This window comes from Lampetra fluviatilis, chromosome 2 (assembly GCF_964198595.1).
Source record: "Lampetra fluviatilis chromosome 2, kcLamFluv1.1, whole genome shotgun sequence".
NCBI classification, from domain to species: domain Eukaryota; kingdom Metazoa; phylum Chordata; class Hyperoartia; order Petromyzontiformes; family Petromyzontidae; genus Lampetra; species Lampetra fluviatilis.
The window spans coordinates 30,074,800-30,102,769 of record NC_136276.1 but is presented as its reverse complement, the minus strand read 5'-3'; the positions used below and the strand labels follow the sequence as shown (position 1 = coordinate 30,102,769).

Genomic DNA, 27,970 nt, shown 5'->3' with positions numbered 1-27,970 from the left:
TCCAGCTTCCGGTCTCTGGCGTCAACGCAAGCAGCGACGATGCGCGCTTCAGGTAAGTGGCTCCGCGGCTCGCTCGTCTCTCCAACACTTCCCGGCAGACGCCGTCCGAGCCGCAGCTCGTGCAACGGCCCCTTGTGATGCCGCCGCTTTCTGCGGCCGGGTTAATTCGGTCGGCGGGCGCAATTTTTAATTCATTGTAACCATTGCAGCGCTTCTAGTTTTTTACATTGAATCGAAGCCTCTTTGTAATCCATAGTTCTGATGGGCGTACGCTGTAACCCCCCCCCACCTCAACCCTCACCCGCCATTGGCTGGGTGCGTTGTCACGTGGCGCTGCTCGCGACCAATGGGCGGCGGCCGCGCGCGCCAATGTGAGCTTGGGAATGTGGAGGGGGCTCGTGGAGCGCCGTGATTGGCTGGCGGGCTGCGTTTCTTGGGTTTCCACGCGGCTTCCGCTGTCGTAGCGAGAGGGCCCAGCGCGCCCAGTGGCAAATTCGTGCGGTCATTTTTTTAGGCGACGTTTCGGTCAATGACCCTCCACTTTCATGGGTGCGCTATAAAGAAGGCACGTTGCCCGGAACGTCGCCGGTTATATGCGTCCTTCACGGCCTTCCTCGTATGGCTGATGTGGAGCAACGGCTTTTATTTTTACAATGGGGTGGTTGAACTTGCGTTAGGAGTCGTAGTAGTGGAGTGTATCGCTGTGATGACACCATTCGTATTTAATAATCTGACATTGCATCGTTATATAAACCATGGTCTTCTCTGGGTGACCGCAGTCACAGCGAGATTCTATGGAGTTTTTCCTTTATCAATTATTGATTTTCAATTTCTCCATTAAGTGTCCACATCCGCCATGGTTTGTGCGAATGCGTTTTGCAGTTGCCCATAAGTGTTATTGACGAACTTGTTGTTATTTTTGTTGATTGTGCACCTCTGCCAACGCAACAGCATCAACTAATTAAGAGCCTTAATATTGAAACCGTACGATGTAGCGCTCGATATGTAGCGGTGGTTTTGAGAGGGATTCATCCAGCAGTGGATTTAACTTTTTATGGTGTAGCGCTGATGGTGTTATGATACATCGTCAAGTCTAACAATGTACACTTGCAATACAGGGGTTAAGAAGATATCCTCAAATGACCATTGGTGCTTATCTCCCGTTTACATCCCTGAGCTATCGGTGGATATTCCACATTCCTATGACTGAAGTCAGTTGTTCCATAGGACAACCACTGTTGACTTGCCCACAAAACATGATGCCGACTTTGTCAATCCAGGAAAGATAATGAGCTGATCCCCCCCCCCCCCCACCATGTTATCAGCTGATACTAACAAAACGAATTGAGTTTTACATTCCACTATTGCAATGCAGTTGTAGTATGCCCGTAGCTTCCCACTGTTGGACAAAGGCCTACCTCGTATTCAATTCCTTTCCGTAGCAGTTCTTGGAAGTTTTCAGTTTGTTGAACCAGGTGAGAACTCAAGAGATCAGGATAGCCTAGTTTGCAAGAGTAACCTGTGGCATCAGTCTGTCAGCAGGGGGCGATGATTGTGTAGTCCCAATTTGAATAATTTGCGGGTAATTTTCATATTTGGCATGCGAGCATACAATCCCCTACTGTTACGAATGATATCGCGGGATTTTAGACGGCGTATAGTATTACGGCTATTAGACCCACAGAAATAATAAGGGTGGCTGTTGGCCTTTAAACATGAACCTCTGCAACAAGCGATGCATACCATGAATGCACTGCTGCTAGGTCACGTCCTGGCCCCTGTCAGGCAATGGCCACCAAACCTGAATTGCATTCAGACAAATATCTTGGCATGAAAAAATAAGAATGGGTTTTACCCTTTCTGACAATGCACTATCAGAGCTATACATGCTCTGATAGTCAATTGTGTTTGTACGGTTCGCCTTTTGACGTTCTCTGGTCTGACACTGGTGAGACTAAGCCCTCAAGAAGGCTGGCTATCGTGTAGGCCAATGAGTTTCAAAGACAGTGCAAACATCGGAGCATGTTTGTTTGCATGTTCCCCACAAGTACGTGTGGTTAATGCAGACATGATTCTTTTCAAACGGTTTCTATTAGGTGTTTGAATATCTTAACACCTGTTTGAATTGCCAGAAAGGATAACATGTATTCTTATTTTTTTTATACTTTGATACTGGCAAAAAGGTCCCATGAAATAGCTTGGGCTTCATGCTGTTTTTATGTCAAATGTTAATTTTTGAACATACTTAAGTGCGAGTTATTGAAAATGGTGTCCAGAACCGGTTCAGATATAACGCGCTCCTGATGTCAGCCGTGGCTAGGAAACAAAACCCAGGTCATTGGGTTCATAGCGCAATGCACTAACCACTGCACTACCGCTGCACCTACTGAATATATACGGTATCGTAGTGTTCCTTGAAAATGCTGCTCATAGTAGTGTATTTTTTTAAGTTACGGGTATTAAATACGATTGTGTATCAGCATTCCACTAGATGGAACAGGCATTTAAAGTTGAAGGACACAACTAATGTCAGGCATATTACCTAATAGTGGGGGAATTTTAATGTCTAACAATGCATTTATATTATTTTCTACTTAATGCAGAATTTCATTTAGATAGTATAGCAGATAGTATAACAGCAGATGTAACAATAAACTAACAAAATATTACAAAATTATATTTTACATAATATGCTGGGGCTGTGGTATAGTGGTTAACATGTTGTGTTATGAATCTGGCTACCTGAGCTCGATACCCAGTAATTGCAAACATCAGGGGTGAGTGATAGGTGAACCGTTCATGCCAAATCACACTTAAATCGTTTTACTAATCCACACTAACCAGTTTTAGGAAGTATGATCAAACAACCCCTGTGACCTACATAGCGTGGAGAAGTCCTAATCCAGCACTGAATTGACAAAGGGTTGTAAATTATTACTACAAAGTTGTCACTTTTTTTATCTTTACCATGGATGAAATACTGAGTTCATTCCCAACTGTACGTGGCCATTTCTCAGTATGGGCAAATCCCCTCGCAAACAATATTTGAGACTCCCTTTACGGTCCAGCTTTGCCAGCTTGTTATTTTTCTTATCACCTTTACCATTGTTATTGCGTGTCATTGCAGTACTCCTGCTGCCGCTGGCCCTGGCGCTGGCCCACGCTGCCACCGCACTGCATTTCTACACGACCGGCGATGTGGAGAGGCTGCACACCGCCCTGATCCGGCCCTACAGCTCGCTGGAAGAGGCGTACCACGCTGCCACCGGCCTCGCCGCACTCGGCGAGCGGCTCCCAGACGAGCAGGTGACCTGGCCAGAATTAGGTTGAGGTCATGGTTGGGGTCGTTGACTTGTGAATTGTGTAGTCGTGTCCGCTTTGAGCTGCTGCCTCCCAACGGTTTTTGGACAAGGGTACTTAACTCAGTATAGGAAGGTCTGTTGTGATTATGCATTAATGTTTGAACAGCTGTTGTGATAGTTTTGATTACCCTGAACATTGGTACAGCTATTAGGTTAACATTTAAACTGAGAGCTGTATAAGTAACCTCAACATTGGGTCAGCATTGATGTTAACATTAATGTTGGGATAGCTCCCACGATAACCGTACCCGAACGGTACAGTTGTGAAGTTCACCATAATATAATGGCCCTTACATTAGATCGTACGCATTTTTGATAGTCTCAACTTTGAGACGGCTATCATAATTTTGGAAACATCTGTGATGATAACACTTAGGCAGCGGTAATTTTAATATGAATTGCCAACGCTGTCCCTGAAGTTCCATTTGGCTCACAGATTAAACTTGGGTATGATGGCACACGCAGCAGTTACACTTTTTAATGAACCTGTGTGTGAAATTGCCATGTGTGTTGCAGTCTGCCTGCGAGTTCATTAATGCCGAGTTGGACCCCTCTGACGTTCACTCCGTGTTCTACGCAGCCCGGACAAGCAAAGTGCTCTCCGATTGCGAGGTACCTTCCTCCCCCAACCAGGTTCCATCCCCACCCCTCTGGCCAAAGAGCAGCAATCCTCACCAAGCCCCCAGGGCCTCATATTCAAGCTAGTGTCAATCGTATAGCAGTGGTGGCCAAACCACCTGACCCTGCGGGGCCGCATACTATAAAATCTTCACACGGCCCATAGCCACAAGACACGCACGGTGGTCACGTGGCCAATTTGCTCACGCTTGTGCTGTGGATTTATGTAAAATTCCGTGGGATTGCCCATGAGTGTCTGACTCTGCTGCCAGGGGTAAGTGCTCCAGGCCGCTCACACTTGGGCATATTATTTTCTGATTCGAGTAAATTTACGTGGAAAAGTTGCAAATGAGCTGCGTCTCTGTCGAGCAACGCTTGAATGGTCCAAGAGCCCCTTGCGGCTCACGGCCTGTAATTTGGCCGCCCCTGTCACATTTGGAGCAACCTCGCAGAATTGTCATTTAATTTGCGTACTTATTTGATGGGTTCTCACAAGCACAGTGCTATGTGCATGCATCGTGAGCGTAAGGAATTGACTGTTGCGATTAATTGACACACCCATAACCGTGCGTGACAATATGAAATAATAAAAGCACCTATTTAAATAGTGCTTTGCAAAATGCTTTTTAGAGTAATTCACCACATAGTTATTATGACATTATTTTTACAGAGCATTGAGGTATCTATTTTCTGTGATTGTAAAATTGCTACGATTAAAAGACTCATGTCAAGCTTAAGTTGCGCGAACTGCAATCGAATAACTTGAAAGTAATTTTTATATGTACTAAAAGTACCACAAAGCGCAAAAACGTGTAATTAAACTGTGCAATATAATTCCAGATGTATTTGAAACTAGTATCGCAATCGAGAGACATTGATCATTTTTCTGAGGAAAATTATATCGTGGCAAGCCGCATGCCCCTGTTCACCACGGCCACGAGGGGGCGACGTTTTTCCATCGACCCCCCCTCCGTACCTCGCTCTCTTCTCAACGAGCCAGTACAGACGGCCAATTAGAGGTGATAGGACAATCAGTCAATTAAACCGTCTGATTCGGATGTCACGTAGCCATTATAAATCAACGCTACGAGACGCCCAGAACCAAGACTTTAATGTAGGCACTCGGTGGTGTCTTCTCCGTAATTGTCATGGCCATTATGAATCGGTGCCCTGAGAGAAAGAGATTTGGTACTAGGACTTGAGCCCAACATCTCAGTATAAGGCAAATAACGATGCATCGGAAATTTTAATGTATGGTCATGATGCGTGCGTGGCATTAATTTACTAATAGTTAATAACATTCAATTCCTTTACATTTGAATTGGGTCACGTAAGCCGTGCAACCATTATTGATTTTCCATTGACTACATACCAAAAAATAGTACCATTTAAATGGAATCGTCATCCCGAAATTGTGCCAATTCATCGAACCCTGAGCAGTGGGGAGCGGTGGCGGGCGATCGTTAAATGCCTGCCCAGTGGTGTCATCGTGCTGGCTCACACATTTCTGCGGAGGGAGCTGGTCGGAACGTTGGGTTGCTCGGTCAATGGCCAGGGTCAACGGCGGCGTGGTGTATTCCGCAAATATGGCCGACTGTGAGGGCGGGCACAAGCCGGCGTGAGTAGGTTTAACGTTGAATTTTATAAGGGCACCACGGGGTAACCAGCCCCTCCCCACCCAGCCCCACCCCTCCCAGCCCCCACCCAGTCCTACCCTCTCCACCCAGCCCCTCCCCACCCTCTCCACCCAGCCCCACCCCTCCCATTTTTGGATGCACGACGGACGGACACAATAAACCCCTGTGGGCTGGTGTAACCAGGAGGTTCCTATCAGTATAACCCAACCGTTATGAGCCTTTTCCTCATAACGGTTGGGTTATGAGGAAGGGGCTAGCATTGTTGCAGAGCGGTTGGCACACGGCAGCGTGCACCCAGTAACCCGAGTTCGATCCTCTGCCAATGCTCTCTGACCCCCACATGGCTGTGCCATCACTAAAGCCGTTCTGACAACGCGGCCCCGTCGCGCTGTTCCCGGTTGCAGCTGTCGGTGAGCAACGAGACGCGCGAGGGGCTGCTGGCGCTGATCAGCGAGGACGCGACGGTGGCCGAGGTGGCGCACGCCGTGGGCGCCCTAGTGGCTCTCGATCTGCCGCTCTCCTCGCAGCAGGCGGTGACGGCGCTTGCCGTCGCGCTGGCGAGAGAGGACAGCCCCCCCCGCGTGAGTCACCAACCGCGTCCACTCCCCCCCCCCCCCCCACCAAACGTTATCGTCGGCTTCGTGTTGAACGCGATGTCACCGCCAACAACACGTCTGCCCTGTGCCCCTTGAGAGGGAGACGGAGGGGACTGACTTCCGTAATTTGTAATCGGGGAATGTTTTACCACCTGTCAAATTAAATTTGTCTTAGCGCTCGCAAATTATAATTAAGCTTCGTGACAGAGGTAGACCCGGGCTGTAATTAGTTTCACGCGTAACGTTTCACTTCGGTTATGTTTTTACTTCAATTAAAAGAATAAGGTGTTCAAGGTGCCTTGTGCCAGCTTCTCCCGCTACATTTGGCTATGAAAATTTGAGCGATGCGAGTGGTTCTATTCATTGTTCCATACCACTTTCAATTCATACAGCACTAACAATTAATAGCAACAGCATCGAGGGATATCTGTTGTTAAGCATCATGACCGATTTATTATGACAGCAGCAGAGTTTCTGTTGTATGTGTATCTTTTGAGCTTCATTTGACCAAAACCTGGTTTGTGTTTGTGACGGCAAAAGATGATTCCTATAACTTAGCCGAGTTGGTGTTACATTTTCAGGACGATACAGGCCCTGCTGGCAGCTTCCTACCTCTCACAGCAGGCCGACCTCAACCGCATCTATCAGGAGGTGGAGGTGAGCCATTCATCACACAATGCAAATTTTCTCCATATAGCCTTAACAATCTGTTGGGGCAAGGCCGGCACGGCACACAAGGGGTTGGGTGTTCGGCACCACGCCCGGCCGCCTCGGTCTCTCCAGTGGTGATGTTTACACACCACAACAGGTACTCATTTGAGACTAAGTCAACTTAGGGGAGGCCCAGGACCGGTTCATATAATCGTCACTGGTGTTGGCCATGAGCGGGAATCGAACTCGGGCCACTGGGTTCATAGCGCAGCGCGCTGACCGTTGCACTCCCGCTCCCCACATATCCGTACACAAACACACTCACATTTATCAGTACATATACAATCCATATACACACACACACAATTCCATATTGACACAATAGATATACACAGCACATACAGTATATACACACACAGTTTATACACGTATACACATCTATACAAGGACAAACATCCCCTATACCCTTAACAGTGTTGTTAGCAAGCACCTATGAACAGGCAAAGGGAGGTGACAGCCACGATGGGGGAAATGAAAAAGAAGCCCCACAGTGCTGGATCATCACTGAAGATTCCCACAGCAGTGCACGAGACCACGCTTGGATTACAAGCTTACAAGTGGCTACGAAAACACCACTTGTTCAATCTCTTGCCTCCCGCGCATTCATTTGTTTTGGGGTTTTTTGTCCCGTGCTCGCAGGACCTGGTTGCTCGAGCGGACGAGCATGGGGGGCTCTACCTGCAGTTCGAGGAGGGCCTGGAGGTGACCGGGCGCTTCGTGCACGCAGCCTACAGCCTCGCCGAGCACATTGGCAAAGCGCCCAACATCAAGCCCGTGAGTAGCAGCATCTGCACTTCTGCGGCCGTCTGGAACGCTCTTCCTTCTGATATTAGGAAGCCACTGGAGCTCTGCACTTTTAAATCATCCAGATTGAAAACTGATTTCTTTAGAACTGCTTTATGTGTTTAGTTTGTTGTCCTTCCCCCGCACCTCCGATTAACACAGTTGGCTACATACAGTGCGAATGACGTTCAACATGCATGCATACATGTGTCACACGGTCGCAGCAGGCCCGGCACTTGGACATAGCCCTAGCCTCTTCTGTCTTGCCAGAAAATGACTATTGTCCATCTTAGATGCACTCATTTATTTGTGTGTGTCCATTTGATTCCCCCTCACGACCAACATCAGTGACGATTATCTGAACCGGTCCTGGATGTGATACTGGCTACCCCCCACCCCCTCGTGTGCTGTGCCGGCCTTCATAGGTGCTCGCCAACAGCACTTGCCCCAACAGTCTGTTAAAGGCTATATGGGGGATCTTTGCTTTTTGCCCATACAGAACCAGGTGGTGCAGCTGAGTAACGCGGTGCTGGGCCGTGGCTCGCTGGCAACGCTGGCGCAGGCATCGAGCGTGGCTCTGGCGGCCACCAAACTCTCCAACAACCGCTTCCACGTGCCGCTCGTGGTGCAGCCGGACGGCGCGCCGGCCCTCTCCCACAAGCAGCCCACCCTGCGGGTGAGGGGGGCACCGCACTGTTTCATTCTTTACAACTGAAGTCAAAAGTGGTGAGGCATTCGCTCGGTCCGTCTGTCTTTCCGTAACATCTTTCTGTAATATAATTTACATTGTAGTATAGGGACCTTGTACAAAACCAGCTACTTTTATCAAAGGATTGCCCAAAATTAGCGATAAAACCAGCATTCAAATAGTTAAACCTTTTCAGCCAAAGCGGGCTCTCTCCCCCTTTCAGGCTGCTCTTCACCTCATTCGGTGTCATTACACAGTACGGTCATCTTATAACATCGCACATGATGCGCCGCCGTATCACGTGTGCGGTTCAGAACGTAACGTTATCACAAATTCTATATTTCTGAAGACAAACACACTTTGGAACACATTGCGGAATTCATGCATATGCCCGATTTTTCTTTCCTTAATAACATTAAAAGATTGCAACGTTATTGTAATTGTTCTATCAGCGGCATTTCATGGGGGAAGGAGTATCCTTAACTATCGCAGAGCATCACGCTGTGTTGGAGAACAGGCCGCAGAAGCGTATTTCATAGAATTTATTTAGAGAGTGCCTTATCTACACAATAGAGGGCGCTGTACTTCTTCACATACTCTATTACATAAAAAATGTTGGTTGCATGGTAGCCAAATGGATATATTTAATTCTCAGAGCTAAAATTTAGAAAATCTAAGTTAAAAAAACTCATTTAATGGAATGTTTTTTTGTGCTGTATATTGGTGATCGGGCTTGAGTATCAACTCACTGCATTTGAAAACCAAGTTTTATTGCCAGTGGCTGAAATCCAAATTCGAATCCAGGATCACAGCGATGATAGCTCTGTGCTGTGATTCCTGCCAATCGTCAGCTTTAGAGGAGGGTCCTACCTGGGAGGTTTGGTCACATTGGCAGACAGCGAGAGGAAGATGTAACTTAGGGTCAGGCACGTAAGGATGCATTGAATCGTCAATTAAAATATTTCCTTGCGCTCATGGTATACACTTTGAAACGACCATCAAAGAATACATGCTTAGCGATCGGTGAAAATAACATACTAATGTTACATTCCGGTTGCTGTTCAATTGAGACAGAAAAACATGAGACTCAATACAAATGAGATGGTAAAAAATATACTTAACATAATAGATTCTTCAATTGTCAGACTTCACTAATGGCTTACAAACGGGAGATATATATTTTTTTTATTATAATTGTTTTATCTGCCTCATGCTGTCATAAGATGAAAGCGTGTTTAGTTAGAAGGCTCACACTGAACTCCTAACAGGTTTAATCAAGTACGCTACTCAATGTCTCTTACGGGTATTTTGGAAAGTTGAAGCTTTATTTTCTTGGCACATCATTTCAGTCTGAGTTGACCTTGTGGGTGGCACTGCCCAGAAAGCCTTCCTCAGGCTGAGTGTCCTGTCACAGTGTTCCGGGTACAGCGCCCTAATCGTTCTGACGTTACTCCGGCTCTCCCACACGGCGTTTCGCGTCAACTCTGATCTTACGTTTCGTTTGTGGGACTCCAGCTCGTTATCTCTTGAGCTGTTTGGTTAATTGGCCGCCTGCTTTCCTTCATGTCCATTTAATTGATGCGACATCAACAGAAAATCCAGCCTAAGTGGGTGCTCATAATGTCTCCGCAGGTTTCGTTTTGGTTTTTAATAAAGTAATATAAATGTGGCAAAACGGATATAAATCGTCACTTTTGATTAAGCTGCGCGGACACCACTGCCCGACGTACCCTCATTCAGCTACGTTAAAGTTTCTGCGTTGAGCATCTCCTATCTGCGATTAACTCGTGAGTGGAATAAAGGCGGCAGGGGTGGGCATGCCGTAATTATCCAGCAGGGAATACTCGGGTTGTTGTTGCCCGTGGAGGCAAGGATCTCACTGTGTTCAGAGGATCCCGTATTGATTTGTGCATTCGCTCTAATTGGCTGCACCTCCTGTTTGCTGTCCTGCCATTAATTACCAGGGCACACTTCGGAAATGTCAGAGGCCACTGTTAAAAATAAAATGCTGCTGTTGCCGCTCACTCACAATGCTTCCGAAACCGAATGGCGGGATGACATATGTATGTTTAACTTCTTGCGCACCGTACGTAGCCAACTGTGTGTTGTCTTGACCCTTAAGCCCCCCCCCCCCTCACAACCTTTACCATAACCCCATGCTCAAAAGTAGACTTGGCCCCGTTCCCATAATGCTCAGAGTAACACTTACCATATATCAAGGCAATAGGTCGTCGTGACCCATGCCATTTATGCCAACAGACAGCACTGCTGTTGCTCGATCACCCGGCTGTTGTGCAGTCAACACCCAACCTTTAAGATTCAGTCTGATGGTTTTATTTTTGGTCAATGCTCAACACTGCCTTGGCCTCTAACAACAGCTCCGCTCAGGATTGAGCCACTCCGTTTGCTTTTGAAGACGCAGGAGCAACTCAGCCGTAGCTTGGCTCAACTCATGGATATAATGAGCTTGGCTGAGACCATATTCATAGCCGGCTCAAGATAAGCGTGCGTTTTGAGCCACTTCACTAGAGCCAAAGCCAAATCTGAACCGAGTTTTCTTCACCACCACCATCTGGCGTTAGGTCTTCTCTTCCCCTTGGTCGCTGACTCCTGAGTGCCACTCCAATGCCTGTCTCTAACCTGGCCTCCTCCAGCATTAAAATCAAGGTCTATAACTTACAAACTAATCTAGTAATAACTAGAACCCTAAGTGTACAACCATGGTCTCATTATTACAGCCATACACATACGTAAAAAATTCACCCTACCTTAATCATACCACATTGACAATTATTACACTCCGTATCAGAACCCTGGACTCGGTAATAACCATAGCCCCAGTCACATTGCTGTTCATTTTACACGCTTTTATTTAACTCCCTCTGTCTGTTGTTGTCGTTGTATCCTCAAATATTGTAACTCAATTTTAACCCACTTCCCAATGTGGTATCGACTGCAAACTTGGTATACTTATGTCATACTGATGACAATACTATATTCGACCATAAAAATATAAAATATATATTTTTAAACATTATGTTTTATATGTTATGTTTCGGCTTGTCCACGGTAAACTGACATTGGCTGTAATTCGTCACGGTCCCTTACATTATGGCAAGCTTCGGGGCCACTTCCTGGAGTTGTGGCGTTCTTCCATTACTAGTACGGTTAATTTAATTAAAGCGTGTTTTTGAAAAGTTTTGTCTTAATATTACTTTTTAATTGAACCCTGTATCCCACTTATAACAAATACCCAGACCTTGACCCTGGTGTGACCCATAACCATAATTTTTGACCCTCGGCTGTTCTGTTATTTGTATGTGTGTGTGCACGTGTGTGTGCCCCAGCTGTGTGTTATGGATGTGCTGTCACTCCCTATGCTTGTGTGTACGTGTGTATGTGTTTAATACATGGGGTGTGGTACTGTTGCGGTTAGCACACTTCGCTTCCAACCCTGTCAACTTTACTCTTTGGTTCTTTCGGTAAAGTCACGTAGGTAGAAATAAAATAAAACAAATCACGACGTTTCGATCACAACACAAGCAATCCTCATCAGGTGGGACAACCACAGCAAGAAAATGCCGAAGTCGGCGGGAGAGCTGCCGTAGGAGGCAAGGGAGGAGAGAGAGAGGGGGGTGGTAGGGGGAGGTGGGGCCGCGTGAATGCTAGGGGAAGAGAACGTGAGGCTGGGAGGGGGGGAGTGGGTGGGGCTAGAAGTGGGAAGCTGGGGAAGAACAGATACAAATGTGCTAGTAAACCGGCAGGTACGATGGAAACAACCACAACTAGTTAAGGCATTACTGGTTGATAACATCCTTCCAATAATTGTTCAATTTGTATCCATCTTCTCGGTTGAAGTTTTGTCTGTTTATATATCTGGATGGCTTCATGAACAAACCTTTGATAGTAGCCCGAAGGTTTGCAGAGTACCTTGGTCTCGGAAAAAAACAATATGCGAGCCCACAGCGTTATAACAATGGTCAGCTACGGCAAAGGTATTGGTTCTTCCATGTTTCAGATCTGCCTTGTGTTGGCGAACACATTCCGAGACATGTCGTTTTGTTTCCCCAATGTAACTGCTACCGCAGGTACAACTCAGTTTGTAGACTCCAGGGTATTGCATGTCAGGAATGACCTCCTTCACAGATGGGATTAGATCACGGATTTTGTGTACTGTATTGAATCGGACCTGGATCTTGTGTTTGTTTAAGATTTTGGAAATCTGTTTGGTAACACCTGCTATGTATGGTAAAGTGATGGTTTTGATTTGTTTCTCAGGAGATTGTTTCTCCATGGTTGGAGAAACAGCTTTGCGAATAATGCGGTCCGAGTACCCATTAATCTTGAGGGCCTGGTGTACGTGTTCCACTTCACTGGCTAGGTGGTGTTGGTCTGAGATGCAGTGGGCCCTATGGTGTAGTGTTTTGATGAGGGAATTCTTCTGGGCCGGATGGTGGTGGGAATCAGGTTTTAGATAGGAATCTCTGGGTGGCTTTCCTGTGGACAGAGTATCCCAATGAGCCGTCAGGCCTCTTCTCAAACAACATCCAGGAATGGTAGCTTACCATCCTTCACCACTTCCATGGTGAATTTGATGGATGGGTGTATGGAATTGATGTGGTTGAGAAATTGGTTCAATGCTGGCAGGCCATGTAGCCAAATGACGAAAGTGTCATCTACGTATCTCTTCCACAAGGAAGGACGTAGGGTGGATGTCTGGATGGCATTTTTTTCAAATTTCTCCATGAAAACATTTGCTATCACTGGTGATACGGAGGAACCCATGGGGGTACCTTCAACTTTACTTCGTATTCCCGCTCACGACCAATATCAGTGACAAATATCGGAACCGGTTCTGGTCCCTCCCCTATGTCAAATCACAGATAAATGAGTACCTGGTGTAGTGTATAAACATCAGCGCTGGGGAGACAAAGGCGGCCGGGCGTGATTCTGACCACACTGCCCCCTCGCTATCAGCACTTTTCCCCAGCATCCTGTCCGTATTCCTTTGTATATGGAACACAAAATAACAACGGCATACGTGTGTTTGTGCGCGTGTGTCCCAGCTGCGCGTCACGGACGTGCTGTCGCGCCCCATACGCGGCACCGTCGTCATCCTGGAGAAGGCGCGCGAAGCCGCCAGCCGCCGCAGCGTGCTCAGCCAAGTCGCATTCACCGAGCAAGGGTACACCCTGCTGCCCCCTGCTGCCCCCTACTACCCCTGCTGTACCCTACTACCCCTGCTATACCCTGCTAAGAAATGCACTCCTCTGCTCTACCCTGCTTCCCCCAAATAACCCCTGCCGCCCCTGTTTAAGCCCTGCTGTCCCTGCTGAGCCATTCTACCTCTGTTCTACCCTGATGTCTGCTGCTCTCCCCTGCTGCCCCCCTGCTTACCCCTCTTGCACCCGTTATTCACCGCTGCCCCAGATATACGGCAGCACCCGAGTGAATACTACCTTCACGTACTACCGCTCGTCTAAACTGCTGCTCTCTTTTGCCCCCGATACAAACTGCTGTCCTGAGAGTACATTGCTGCCCTCTATTGCCTCACCTGCTGTCCACACCCTGATGTACGCTGCTGTTGCCTACTGCCACCCCCCACGGATGGTCAAATGGATGGACGAACGGACAAACATATGAAGAGACAGATAGATGGACAGACTAACAGACGGTTGGACACATGTAATAAATGAATGGACACACATCCACCCTGCTGCCGCCTAAAACTCGATGCCCCATGTAGCGCCGACTGCCCCTCACTCGATGCCCTCCACTGCCATGCTGCTGCCCCACAGGGACGTGCATGAGTTCGACTTCCTGCAGGCAAACCCCAACAGCGGCTACTTCGACCTGAGCCTTGTTGTGGAGGGAGACGCTCGGCTGATTGGCAAGGAGACTGAGGTGAGGGGAGTTTCTCGTGTGGCCTCACGTCCCCTCAGTGTCCGTCTTGTTCGTCTGTCTGCACTTGTGTTTATCCGTGCATCTTTCCGTTCATTTGTCCTTCTGTGTGTTCATCCATTTGTATGTGTGTCCATTAATTTTGTCCGTTTGCCCATCCATCTATCCTTGTATCCATCTTGTCATCCATGTTGCGATATTTGTGTCAATTCGTCCATCCTTATTTGGCGTTCTGCCATCTACCCATCTGTGTGTCCATCTAATCATGCAGTTGTCCTTATGTCCATTCATCTGTTGAGTGGACATAAGAAATGTCCCATCCGTGCATTTCTCTGTCCATGCCTCCATAAGGTTAGAACAAAGGAGACGGACGGCGCATGCAGTATAGATGAGACAGAGTACAGAGAGGAGACAATACAGATGAAACGTTACAGACAAGAACGACAGACGAACAATGCAAACATGGCAACAAAGAATCATTTCATTACTTGAACGGTGACCCAGAATTACGACGGTTAATGTGCGGGGTGAGAGCATAATGTTTTATCGATGCATTTGCATGCTACTTTGTTGGGTTTTTCCCATCGGGTTCTTGAGGTAGACGGCCACGTTAATGACCACGGATGTGGTTAAATCGTTATCCGTAAAAAAAAAAGGAATTGCGTAGATACGCTCTGTAAATAAAATGAAAATAAATACAGACGGATGGACGGAGTCGCGCAAGCTTCCATGTATCGTGGAAGGCCTGCGCAGGTGTGGCCCTTGTTTGGAACGCACGCACATTCACACGCACATTCGCACGCACGCGCCAGCCGCACCTTATGATGTGTGGGGTCATTGGCCCTGACGGCGGCCACTTCAGCAGTGGCCCCACCGCTCTCCTCGCCTCTTTCACATTCCTGCCGACTGTTTCATTGCTTAATTGAGTGGTCTCTATGTGTCATTTATCAAATAAGTCTTTAAAGGTTAAGTGACATTATTTGAAGATTAAACAACACGGCCATGCTAGTCAGCTTGGGACATTTCTCCCCGCTGATGTTTGGATACATTTGGTTTTTGAGTCTTAGGTTTTCCCTCTTATTACCAAGAACCCTACTTATGCAGTGGTGTGACAATTCACCCCGACACGATTCAACCCAATTTTCACAATTCAATTTGCAAGTTAAATGAATAAGTAAAGTGCCCTTGTGGTCAATGAGTCAGTCTCTGCGGGGCCTTGGGAGGTGTATGCCCCTGGCATGGACAAATATGGCCGTTAAATTGACACAGAAGTACTTCTGTCCAGACATATTCCGGGGCCATCTCTAACACAGAGTGATGCACTGCTCTCTGTGAGCTTTGCAATGGAAATGTCTTTGCCTACCGTGCCAATTCGACGGCTCCACCGGAACATAATTGAGGGTGGCCGGGGGGGGGTGTTAAAGCAGCATAGAAAATCACTTTGATTCTCCGTTGTTTGCTCCGTGGTACACACTGTGTGAAAGGTGAAAGCACATTTGGTCCGGACGGCTGGCCGGCACTCCCTCTATTGCAACAGCGGACCATTATTTTTTTATTTTCTCGCCTCCTCGGTTGTCTTTTTTTTCGCTTTCCTCTGACTAATCTAATCGCACCACCGCCGCACCCTGCCATTTGCGTTGGCTGCCGGTGTTTGTCATTGCACGTGGTTGTACCCCGGCGGCACTGCCGCCGCGATCCCCACTGTTACGTGCCATCTCTTAAAAACCAAACTATTTTTTATTTTGCCAGGTAAGACCCACTCGGCTGTATAGCTCTTTTTTTCAGAAGCGACCTGCCACAAATGATAGCCGAAGAGGAGTGGCTTATGTGGACATTTCCAGCAGCCAAGTACTCTAAACGCGTGTTTCTAAATGTGGAAGGAAAAACCGGAGGACCTTGAGAAAAATCCACATGACCACAGGGAAAACATGCAAACTCCAAATATACAGGCGTCGGGATCAAATCCACGACCTCCTGTATACTGGGCGAGGTAGTTAACATCTCACCAACGTGATGCCCCACCACGGTGGCTCATGCTCCTCCCGAGGAGCGTGAGCCGCTGGTGAGGTCCCCGAGTAAATACCACAGCTAATTCGGATTCCACTAAATAATGACCACCCCATTCACCTGTGTCGTCAATATGCAAGATCGTAATATTCGTGGGCTTTTGTGTGTCTGTGTGCGTTTTTCATCGGAGTCTGTTTGTTGTGTGTATCTTTGTGTGTGTTTGTCTTTCAGTGTGACTCCGTGCTTGTTGTATTGTGTATTTGTGCATCACGTTTGTCCTTGTATGTGTCATTGTTTGCATCTGAGTATTTCACGTGTATCTCTGTGTTTGTCGTGTGTGTCTGTGTGTCGTACATCTGCCTTTGTGGGGAGCGGTAGTTCAGTGGTCGGCGCGCTGCGCTACACACGTCCAGCCACCCAAGTTCGATTCCTGCTCACGGTCAACACTAGTGACGATTATCTTAACCTGTCATGGGCCTCCCCTAGATCGACTTGGCCTCAAATGCGTACCTGGTGTGGTGTGTAAACATCGCCACTCAGGAGACGAAGGTGGCCGGGCGTGGTGCTGGCCACCCACCCTCTCTTGTGCTGTATTGGCCTTCATAGGTGCTTGCTAACAGCACTTGCCCCAAAAGTCTGTTAAGGCGATAAGGGGGATCTTTTTGTTAATGTGTCTGTCTTTGTGTTTGTCCATGTGTATGTATTCAACTTGGTGGTTTCCTGTGACTTTATCACTTTTCGTGATACTTGATTTAGATGTCTTGAGCAACTGCACTGAAACCTAAGTTTACTTAATAGCACCTTAGTTTGATTGTCTGAGCCTCCGAAAATAACGTCTGGCTTTGCACACTTTTGCATGTCGATGTGATTGTCTACAGTATGTGTAAATTAATTTATGTATACAAACTAAAATGACAATACCTACAAAAACATCATAGTATTACCTACCGGACGTTGTGACATTACAGTATTCCCCACATGCTGTTGACTTGAGAATGGCAGGTGTGACTGATTACTCAAGATTATATTCAAATTGTGTCCACCGGTTCATGTCACGAGAACAAGAAATGACCACCCTCTTTTTGTGCCAGTGTTGTTGATCTTTGCTCTTACGTTGAATGTATTGCTTTGCGGGATCCACTTATTAGGCTGCTTTGACCAATTTGTGACCCAGGTCTCGCGTGAAGATTAGCTGTGTCATCTCGGTTGACATCCACCTGGCTTTAAATAGCGAATAATAAATATTAACAGAATTCGGGAAAATGTAACGAAAACTCTAATTGAATATGACATCTTTGGTGGGCGCCCGTTGGTGACCATGCTTTGATTTATCAACTCGCTTCGCTCAAAAGAACCCGGTTTAATCACGGGCAGCTGAAACCTGGATTCGAACACCAGGATCGGTGCGTGGTGCATGGAGTTAGCCCCACGCAGCCCACACCCGGGTTCCGTCCTCTCTCCATCTTCTTTATGTTTTGTTTGCAGTTGAAAATCAAGTTCGCCACTGAGGTCGGCGTCGCCAACGTGGAAATCGCAATTGTGGACAAGGACCAGAGCATCACCACCAAGACGACGTCGTGAGTTGGACTCGCATCACCTCTTCTCTCCGCAAGAGCTGGGACCAATTTGTTTGAACGTTTTTTTTTCTTCTTCAGAAAAAGCAGTCCCTAGAGTGAAACTGCATTTTACTCTTCTTTTTTCCACTCATCTGTGCCTTGATGCAACATGCAGCATCAGAATGCCGACTGTTGCATGAAACGGTCTCGGAAGGAATTTTAAGCCGTGAATGTGGTTCTTAAGGAGAACAATAATGAGGGTATCGTGCACAAACAATTGCATAACAACAAGCACAACCACTTACATTTATATTACACACACACACTTCACACACTGTGCACGTCACACAATCACACTACGCACACATCAAACAACACATCACACACGTACACTACACATAGACTACACATACTAAAAATACAAAGATCCCCCGTATAGCCTTAACAGACTATTGAGGCAAATGCTGTTAGCAAGCTCCTATGAAGGCTGGCACAGCACACAAGGGGGTGGGTGGCCAGCACCATGCCCGGCCGCCTTTCTCTCCACAGCGACGATGTTTACACACCGCACCATATACTCATTTAAGGCTGAGTCGACGTAGAGGAGGCTCAGGACCGGTTCAGATAATTGCCACTGTTTATTGCTCGTGAGCGGGGATCAGACTCGGGTCCCTGGGTTCATGGCACAGCATGCTAACCGCTGCACTCCCGCTCCCCAACGGCACACGCACACACGCGCAACACACACGCACCACACGCACACAGAGCGCTAGGATGGAAATCGTGCTGTTTGCATAGCTGCGCGAGGCTGGGAGCACTGTTTGCCAATGTTTATCGGCAAAACATTCCAGAGAGGGAGGGAGGTGGATGAGAAAGCACCCCGATTTCATCCGGCCAAGTCATATCCCGTTTGAGGTTGCGTTTGCCCAGAGTAGAGTGCTCTTGTTTAAATTAAACCTTCAGAGCCTCCTCTCGAGTCTCCCCAAGCTGTGTTTGCTCTCCCCTTGTTTGTTAATGCAGAAGCCAAATAGCAGAAGGCCTCACTCTGTGGTCAGATCCTAATTTAGACATTCACACTTTGCCACGTAGACAGGTCCACACATTCGACGCACACACGGACACACGGGTTGCACTTGTACCATCGCTCACATGCACGTTTGTACAATCGCTCCGCCAACGACGACAATCGCTATTCACCACTCGCGCATACATCACATGGGGTGTACAATCAAGTCTTTTGCGTGCTCGTGTGGATGGAGAGCAGTGCCACAGTGGTTCGCACACTACACTGCAAATCCCAGTCATACCTGGCCGGGCCTAACATCAGTGGCCGGAGGGGTGTCTGTACCTATCCTGAGCCTCCACTAGGTTGTCTCAACCTTAATTTGTTACTGGAGCAGCATGCGGGGCAGGCAAAAGCATCAGGGCATCATTCAGACCTCTTCACCACTGCTTGTGTCATGCAGGCCTAAATAAGGGCTCTCTAACAGCACTTTTGCTAATGGCCTATGAGGCTGTGAAGAGAGGATGTTTGTCTTCATGTCTGTGTGTGTGGCACGCAGTGGTTAGCGCACTGCGTTTCAGACCCGGGGACCCGAGTTCGATTCCGGCTCACGGACAACACGAGTGATGATTATCTGAACCGGTCTTGGGCCTCCCCTTTGTCGATTCAGCCTCAAATGAGTACCTGGTGCGATGAGTAAACATCGTCACTGGGTTTGCTGACCATCAACCCCATCGTGTGCCGTGCCAGTCTTCATAGGTGCTCGCTAAAAGCACTTGCTCCAAAAGTCTGCTGAGGCTATACGGGGGATCTCTGTCTTGTCGCTTGCACAGTGTGGCGTACCCTCACAAGGCAACCACCACCTTCACAGCAGACGGACACCAGAATTTCGTGCTCACCTTCCAGCTCATCGACCTCCACTCTGGGGCTGACCTTTCCCCTCACCAGGTAAGACCTCCATCTCCTCTATCAGTCACAGTCAGATATGTCCCATTCACCAAACAATCATGAATATTAATTAAATATATGAATTTGAATGAAATTCAAATTCATATATTTTCACATTTGCAGCTGTGTCAATCTACTGGTGGATGAAGGCCTCACCATGTCATGAATCATTAATGGACTCATTGAATGCCTAAATCCCTGACTGTCTGAAATACTGACTAAGTAACAGAGTTCATGAGTTACTGGCTATCTGGATAACTGGATGAGCGGTTGACTAACTGATTGAATAACTGATTGAATTACTTGACTGGATGACTGAGTTAGTGAATAACTGAGTGACTGAGCAAATGAGTTGCTGACTGACTGACATATTGACCGAAGGAATTAGTGACTTAATGAGTGTCTGACTGACTGAATGACTAACTGATGACTCCCCCGTGCTCCCCCACACTCCCCCGTGGCCCTCCCCCCAGGTGTTTGTGCGACTGCAGCACGAGCGCAGCGCGCAGGAGGTGCTCTTTGTGGCCGAGGCAGACGCGCGCCACGTCTACCGCTTCGAGCTGGACGTGCTAGAGCGTCGCGCCGAGCTCGCCTCCGTCGCGGGCGCGTACGCAGTGCACCTCCTTGTGGGCGACGCCGCCATCTACAACCCCGTGCACTGGCTGCTGGTGAGCTCGCAGTGCTGGGGGTTGAGGCCTGCTGACGACAACGATGATGATGATGTTGTGAGAATCTGACGACTTGTGTGTACGTTTCAACTCCTCCAGTGTAATTGTTTGTCAGCCCTAATGGGTGCTTACTTAGCAGCACTTCCGTCAAAAGTCTAAAAGGGTCATCGTCGGATCCTAATATGCGTTTGAATGCATGTATGTGAATGAGTTTGAATGTTTTTGAGTGTGTGTTTGTCTATGAAAGTATATTAGCGTGTGTGAATTAATGTTTTTTTGGTAGTGTGGTGGTGCTATGAACCCGGCGATCCGAGTTCGATTCTCACTCACGGCTAACAACGGTAACAAATATCTGAACCAGTCCAGGACCCCCCCTAGGCTGATTCGGCCTCAAACGAGTACCTGCTGCGACGTGTAAACATCAAATCTAGAATTAAAGTGTAAACATCAGCACTGGTAAGACAAAGGTGGCGGGGCGTGGTACTGACCACCCACCCTTTTGTATGCTGTGCCGGCCTTCATAGGTGGTTTCTAACAGCACTTTCCATGTGTGTTCCAGGCGGACGTGCTGGTGAAATTCCCAGAAGAGGAAAGCCCTACAGTCGCCAAATCCCAGAGTCTCTTCATGCCCAAACCTGAGATCAATGTACAGCACCCAACATCATCCTCACATTCTCACTGCTCACTCTCGTTGCCCTCCCACACACCCTCATCACCCTCCTGGTTCTTACAGCCTCAACTCACAGCTTCAACATCCTAACTATGTCTTGCCAATACTAACTCACCAGTGTTAACCAGTGCTCTATGTAAACATTTTAATGAGTGCCTGGTTCGCAGCATAAACATCGACACTGGGGAGACCAAGGTGGCAGGGTGTGGTTTTCGGCCACCCAACCCCCTCATGTGCCTTGCCGGTCTAAATAGATACACGCTAACAACACTTTCCGGTCCAGTCTGTGACTAATGGATAACTGTGTCCTCTCTGTGTGCGTGTGCAGCATTTGTTCCGCGAGCCTGAAAAGCGGCCGTCCCTGGTCGTGTCAAACGCGTTCACGGCGCTCGTGCTGGCGCCGCTACTGCTGCTGCTCATCCTGGTACCTGGGCCCTGCCCTCCTCCCCTCTCTACTACCCTTCTCCTCTTTCTACTACCCTTCTCCTCTCTCCTGCCTTGTCTCCTCTCCTGCCCTCTCTGCTCTTCTGCCATCTCTCCTGCCCTCTGCTGTCTCCTGCACTCTCCTCTCTCCTGCCCTCGATTATCTCTCATCTTGCCGTCTTCCCTCTCCCTTCTCTTTATTTTTCCTGTTCAATCTCTCATCTTTCTCCCACCTCTCCCAACTCTTCTTCACTCACCCCTCTATTCCCCTCTCCAAAAAAACTATTCTTCTCTCCCCTCTCTCTCTCTCTCACCCCCGCTCAGCTGCATTTCTCACTTCTCCATTCTCAATCTATGCTCACGAAGACGTTTCATAAGTTGCACTGTGGTCGCTGATGCTAAGCTGTGTAGAGCAAGCAGCTTGCAATCAAAGTTTGCGAGTTCAATTCCTGGTTGGGGGGTTAACTTGGCCCATCATCCCTCTGGGGTTAATAAAAATGACTACTACCTGGTTGGAAAGTCAATAGTGGTTATCCTCAGCCCCGTCATAGGAAGGAGTAATTGCCACCACTGGTTCAGGGCTGTAAACATGAGATGAGAATATTTGAGCAGGAAATCACTCGACTTTGAATTGGCAGTTTCTGCCTCCATGTCACTGCAGGACCTGGCTTTGGCGACGTATACATTAAACAATAACTCCTGCATACGTATGTGCTGCATATAACATGGCATGCGCTTACATAATACATGGCCGATGCATTTATGCATGGTGCGAGAAGCCACTCGCGTGAAATGCACACATTAGCGCTCCGATTGTATATAAACAAGTGCGTAAAGCAGTGGACCTCTGACTTTTATGGTCACTGTGTGCACACACTTGCACACAGTAAATATTGTGAGTAGTGTGTGGATAAAACATTATGTACCCAAATTGGCGTAGGTAAATTAAATACCGAAAACACATGTAACATCCCGTTAACAGAATTAATAATTATCGAAAGCAAAAACAGTCTTTGCATTTGGAAAAAAAACAGCTTTCAGCGTGAATATTTTAGAGTCCTTTGTGACTTGGTTTGCACATCAACCACGCTACGACTTGGGAACCTGATTTAATCTGAGATGGCTCCGTGGCACAGGTTATATGGCCATTATGAGCCTCAGAAAGTGGGGAGAGGTAGCTACATCATCCAGTTTTCTGGACTTATCTCAGCAGTGCTGACTAAAGGTAACTGCTTTGACTTAGCCATTGTGAGCTTCCTAAGCCACCTGGCCTAATGATACAGTGATAGTGATTGATAAAGCCTCCGGTATGCTTGTTCGTCTCTTGAGAGCTTAACATCGCATTTGAAAGGGCACCCTCAGTGGCAGCTGTCCCTGTGCGGCAACAAGGTGACTCGGTACCACTTGGTCATTGAATGGGCATTACCTTTCCAGATGATTGCTATGTGCTGATCCAAATGGAGTAATATATGGATGTTTTTAATTTGGCGAATTTGCACCCTGACACAGTCACACAATGGTCGTACTTTGTACATTAATTGGATTAATCCTTGCTCCTTAGGTGTGCGTATGTCAGTGAGTGTTTGTGTGGATGTGTTCGTATGTCATCCTCAATGTGCACATGGCCTGGCACAAGCGTCATGGTGACGTCACCGCCACTTAGTGGCGAATGGCGGTTTTTGTTGCATGTCATCCTCCACATGTCAAAATCTGTGGGGAGCAGTCGTGTAACAGTTAGCGCGCTGTGCTACGACCCCAGCGACCCGGGTACGATTCCCGCTCACTGCCCACGCCAGTGACGGTTATCTGAACCAGTCCTGAGCCGCTCTCCTAAGTCCACTCAACCTCAAATGAGTTCGTTGTGCAGTGTATAAACATCACCATTGGGGAAAAAAAGGCGGCCGCGCATAGTGCTGCCCACCCACCCACTCTTGTGCCATGCCGGCCTTTCATAGGTGCTCGCCAACAGCACTTGCCCCAACAGTCTGTTAAGGCTATACGAGGAACCTTTGTCTCTGTCTTGCAGTGGGTAAAACTCGGAGCCAACATCTCCAACTTCACCTTCTCGCCCAGCACGTTGCTGTTCCACCTGGGCTATGCAGGTGAGCCGTGAGCAAGGGGGTTGTGGAGCAGATGGAGGAGTGCCCGAGCCTAGGCAACGTGCTCATGGCAGTGAAGAGCTTCGATTAAGTCAAGCTGCATTATATTTCCTTCGGCTGCGTATTGCTGTGTGGTTGCTGCCTGGCCTGTCTGTTCCACATGAAGCTCCAGGTCTTCTCGGCCACAATTATGGCCTCTCCTTCTTTACACGTGCAAAACGTGGATCCCTTGACAGGCTGACCTGCCTACAACCAGATTGGATTTTGTGAGGAGTGAACTCCTGAAAAGGCAAGGATATATAGCCTCTGTCATGTAGCCCGTAGGCCCAGCCACCACTTGCACAAGCAGCATCTCTTTTCTAGATTTTTGCCAGATATAGGGGGCTAAACGGGCATGGCACAGGCTTGAGAAGGGATATGCTGATTGGAATATATGCAGCTGAGTAAAGCTTGCAGTATGTATGTTGAACTTCATTCGCACCGTACGTAGCCAGTCATGCTAATCGGAGGTGCGGGGGAAGGACAACAAACTAAACACACGAAAAAAGATCGGTCTCTGTGGAGGTGACTGGTAAAGGATGCTATTAGGAAATTGAAGGCAATTGCCCTTGAGTAACAAAGAAGGGCAGGTGAGCAAAGCTCACAAAAGCAAGCAGAGTGCTAAGCTGCAAAACCACAGCAAGTTGGTCCTGCTGTGAGCAAAGAAGATCCATCTGCCAGTCATGTCATTGGTTTAATCTGCAAAACATTGATCTGTCTCATGATCTGTCTGCAGCGAAGCTTCCACACTTCACGTGACGTCAAAGTGCACTTAGCCTAGCACAAGCGCCGTGGCGACAACATCAACACTTAGTGGCGAACAGCGGCTGTTGTTACATGTAGTGCCTGTGTGTATCTCTTGTGTGCGAGCAGGCATGCTGGTGCTTATGTTCGTGTTCTGGACGCAGCTGAATATGTTCCAGACGCTCAAGTATCTGCTTGTGCTCGGCATCATCACCTTCCTCGCCGGAAACCGCGTGCTCGCTCGCATGGCGGCTAAACGGTACGTACGCGCACACTGACGCCTACAATCGCACACTTGCATACATAAATACATACACACACACACTCGCATTCATACATACGTACAAACACACAAAGCACTCACTCAAACAGACACAAAGAGCAAAGATACAGACGCGCACAAGGCACTCACTCACAGGGCAAAAAACAAAGTTCCTCCATATAGCCTTAATAAACTGTAGGAGCAAGTGCTGTTAGCGAGCACCACACCCAGCCGCCAGGTTTGTAGCGCTGCACGCTAACCACGACACGACTGCTCCCCACTCACAGGCCACTTACACACACACATACAAACACAATCACATGCACATCCAGGGCACTCACTCACAGGGGCAGATCGCTTATTTAGCTTGATTGGCGAGTACACCGTTAGCGACGATCTATTCAGGTCTGGTGGCACGAGAGGGGATGGTGTGGTCTGAACCACGAGCTTTGCCAGTGTTCATGTTTGCACACCACACTCGTGTAAGGTGGAGTCGACCTAGGGGGGAGGCCGGGACAGATGCGCATACTAACACGACTACTAATTACTGTGCCAGCCTTCATAATTGCTGACTAGCACTTTCACTTTGGTTATTCTTAAAAACCCTCGGGTCAAGTGCTGTGAATGAGCACCGATTTAACACAACGATACCGGCTTGGCACCTTTCTTCCGTACGTTGCCTTTCTTTGTCCTATTTCTCCGCGTGTTCTGATGTCCGTGTCTCTGTGTGTTCTGTGCTTTTCATCGCATTTTATTTGCCATCGATAAACACTCTTCTCCCACACCTGTATATCCTGTCGCTTTTCATTTGTTTCACCACCTTCCCTCCCCGCCCGTCTCACCCACCTCCTGTCCCGTTTCCCCGGCAACTGTGAACCCCATCCTTGACACGTTCTTAATTTACTTGACTCGGGCCATCTCTCATCCAAGCATTTGACCACCGCCAACAACATCCTTGTACTCCAATTCATCTGCCACTTCCCTCCAACCATATTTTCCCTCTCTTCCCCCCACCTATTTCTTACTCTTCCCAACCTCCCTCTCCTTGTCCCTCTCTCCCGCCTCTCTCTCCCTCTGACCCATCTTCCTGTTCCTTTGCCCCCCTCTCCTTCTCCCTCTCCCAACCTCTCCCTCTCTTTACCGAACCCTGGGGCTCGACTGTCCCCTACTCTGGCTCCGGGGCCGATCCGCTCCAGGATTTCGCACGAGCACCTCAGCAGGATGGCGAGGTTTAGGTCCGCGTCGGGGACGGGAGGCGTGCGACTAAAGTGAGGCGAGGTTACCAGGCTGCTCGCAGTTGGGAGCCGCGTTTTGACTCGTTTTGAGTTTGTCATTTTATTTTATTTTCAATGGGGAAACATCGGTGTGAAATCCAGCGCTTTGGATGATGCAGGGGTTGGCGGATCATGGAGAGTGATCGTCACATTGACAAGATTCCCATTTTACAGACCTATAAGGTGGCTGCTAAATTGCAGTGCAGCAAGTAGGTTGAGCCAGGTGCAGAAGCTCATGCCTACAATCCAGCACTTTGGAGACGATAGTCGGTGGATCACTGACATGTGAAACTCTCAAACGCGCTGAGCTCTGAGGGCGCCAGGACATGGGTAGCGCAGTGAGTGGATTCTTGAATCCTTTCATGTAAACCTCTGAGTGGTATCCCCTAAAATGGGTGTGTGTGTTCTCCAGGCACTCCCAGTTCCTACTACATGCATTGCTAATCGGCAAGGAAATTGCAATCATCCTCAGCAGGACCCCTTTTGAAAACGTGTGTTGGATGCTCACTTGGTTTCATGAGTAAAGATTTATTCCAATAATTGTTATTTATACCGAGTAACCACCTGCTATGTATTCGAACTCTTTGTTTTTTTCGGTAAAGTCACGTAGGTAAAAAAATAAATGAAAACAACTAAATAAAATCACGACGTTTCGGGCACATCACAAGCGCCCTTCTTCAGGTGGGGACAACGTAGCGTGACTTTACCGAAAAAACCAAAGAGTATGAATCCTTGCAGTCACGAAAGCTTCAACTCTGTGTATTCTAAATCCAAGAAAAGTCATCATTTACAGCCCCTTGTAACTCCACTACAAGATGAATTGCATCCCGACACTTGGTCATGGGGGTTTTTTGACCATACTTCACCCAGATAAGTGCGGGTTGGTAAAGGCGAGTGGGGGCAGGGGGGGGAGAAACTCTCCAAGGACCGCAGTGTAGATATCTCTCCCTGTTGATGTTGCCAGTGGCTGAGAATCAAACTTAAATCGTTGGTTTCATAGCCACCTCCAACTCGCTCCCTAAACGCAGCACTCATTCTTAACATTGCTGTTAGGTTACTCGGTTTCGTCATAATGTATTATATTTCCTAGATGAAACTCAATACATTCGTCAAAAACACTGCCTGAAAAGGAAATATATAATAGGTGGCAATGGCCCTTCTTAATAGCACGTTTTTGTAATGTATTACATACATTAGATGTTTTCCCATAGAGAATTTGTAATATTGATTCCATGCGCATTTGAATTGACAAGGTGGTGAACATGAATACGCAAAACTCTGTGCATGGGGATCGTGTGAGGCACTCGCGTTTGAGCAACTCTGTAAGTTGCGCATATCTAAGAGCAGGATTATGGGGGAGAAATCCCACAATCCTGTGCGTACTGGCTTCCAAGCCCCCATTCGCCCCCATTCGAGAGTACACGGTTTGTGTGTTGCATGTGTGCATGCCTGGCGGCTAAAATGCAGCAAATTGGCACAGTCATCTCAGTCGTTCAACCCATGGCACCTGGGTCTACTCCGTGACCTCCTGCCAGCAGTCAGCCTTCGACACTTCACATGGTCTCGGAGTGCACCTGGCCTGGCACAAACGCCTTGGTGACGTCACCGCCGCTTAGTGGCGAATGGCGGTTGTTGTATGTTAGCATGTGTACATGTGCGCGACGCGTGGTTCACGCATACACACGTGTGTGTGTGCGTGCGTGCAATGAACTTGCACGGGTAACACTCCCCTCCACCACAACCTCTGCTCCCCACTCCTCTCCCCTCCCCCACCCCACAGCAAATCGAAACTTCACTGACGGCTGCCGTGCTGTGACGAGCGACAACTCCCACGAGGATTAAACCGTGATCCGAAAAAGGGGATGATGGGAGTTGTGCATAAAGGATGGGGGGGGGGTCTTTTTTGTTAGGGGAGGTGGAGGGAGGGAGGGAGGGCTGGGGCTGACAATCGGGTCATTGGGATCTGGGTTAGGGTCAGGCT

General features: G+C 48.1%; 1 protein-coding gene across 1 annotated transcript; it reads left to right on the top strand.

Moving 5' to 3' along the window:
* On the top strand, window positions 1-27,896 carry RPN2 (ribophorin II). The gene is made up of 18 exons (XM_078873604.1): window positions 1-52; window positions 3,128-3,306; window positions 3,879-3,974; window positions 6,022-6,198; window positions 6,772-6,870; window positions 7,564-7,698; window positions 8,207-8,383; window positions 13,462-13,580; window positions 14,194-14,299; window positions 17,789-17,880; window positions 19,696-19,810; window positions 20,284-20,478; window positions 21,038-21,124; window positions 21,477-21,572; window positions 23,598-23,673; window positions 24,583-24,712; window positions 25,912-25,983; window positions 27,770-27,896. Exons 1-18 carry the CDS (start codon window positions 40-42, stop codon window positions 27,786-27,788), a joined length of 1,983 nt encoding a protein of 660 aa, XP_078729730.1. The 5' UTR covers window positions 1-39; the 3' UTR covers window positions 27,789-27,896.
* Window positions 27,897-27,970: the final 74 nt, after the last annotated feature.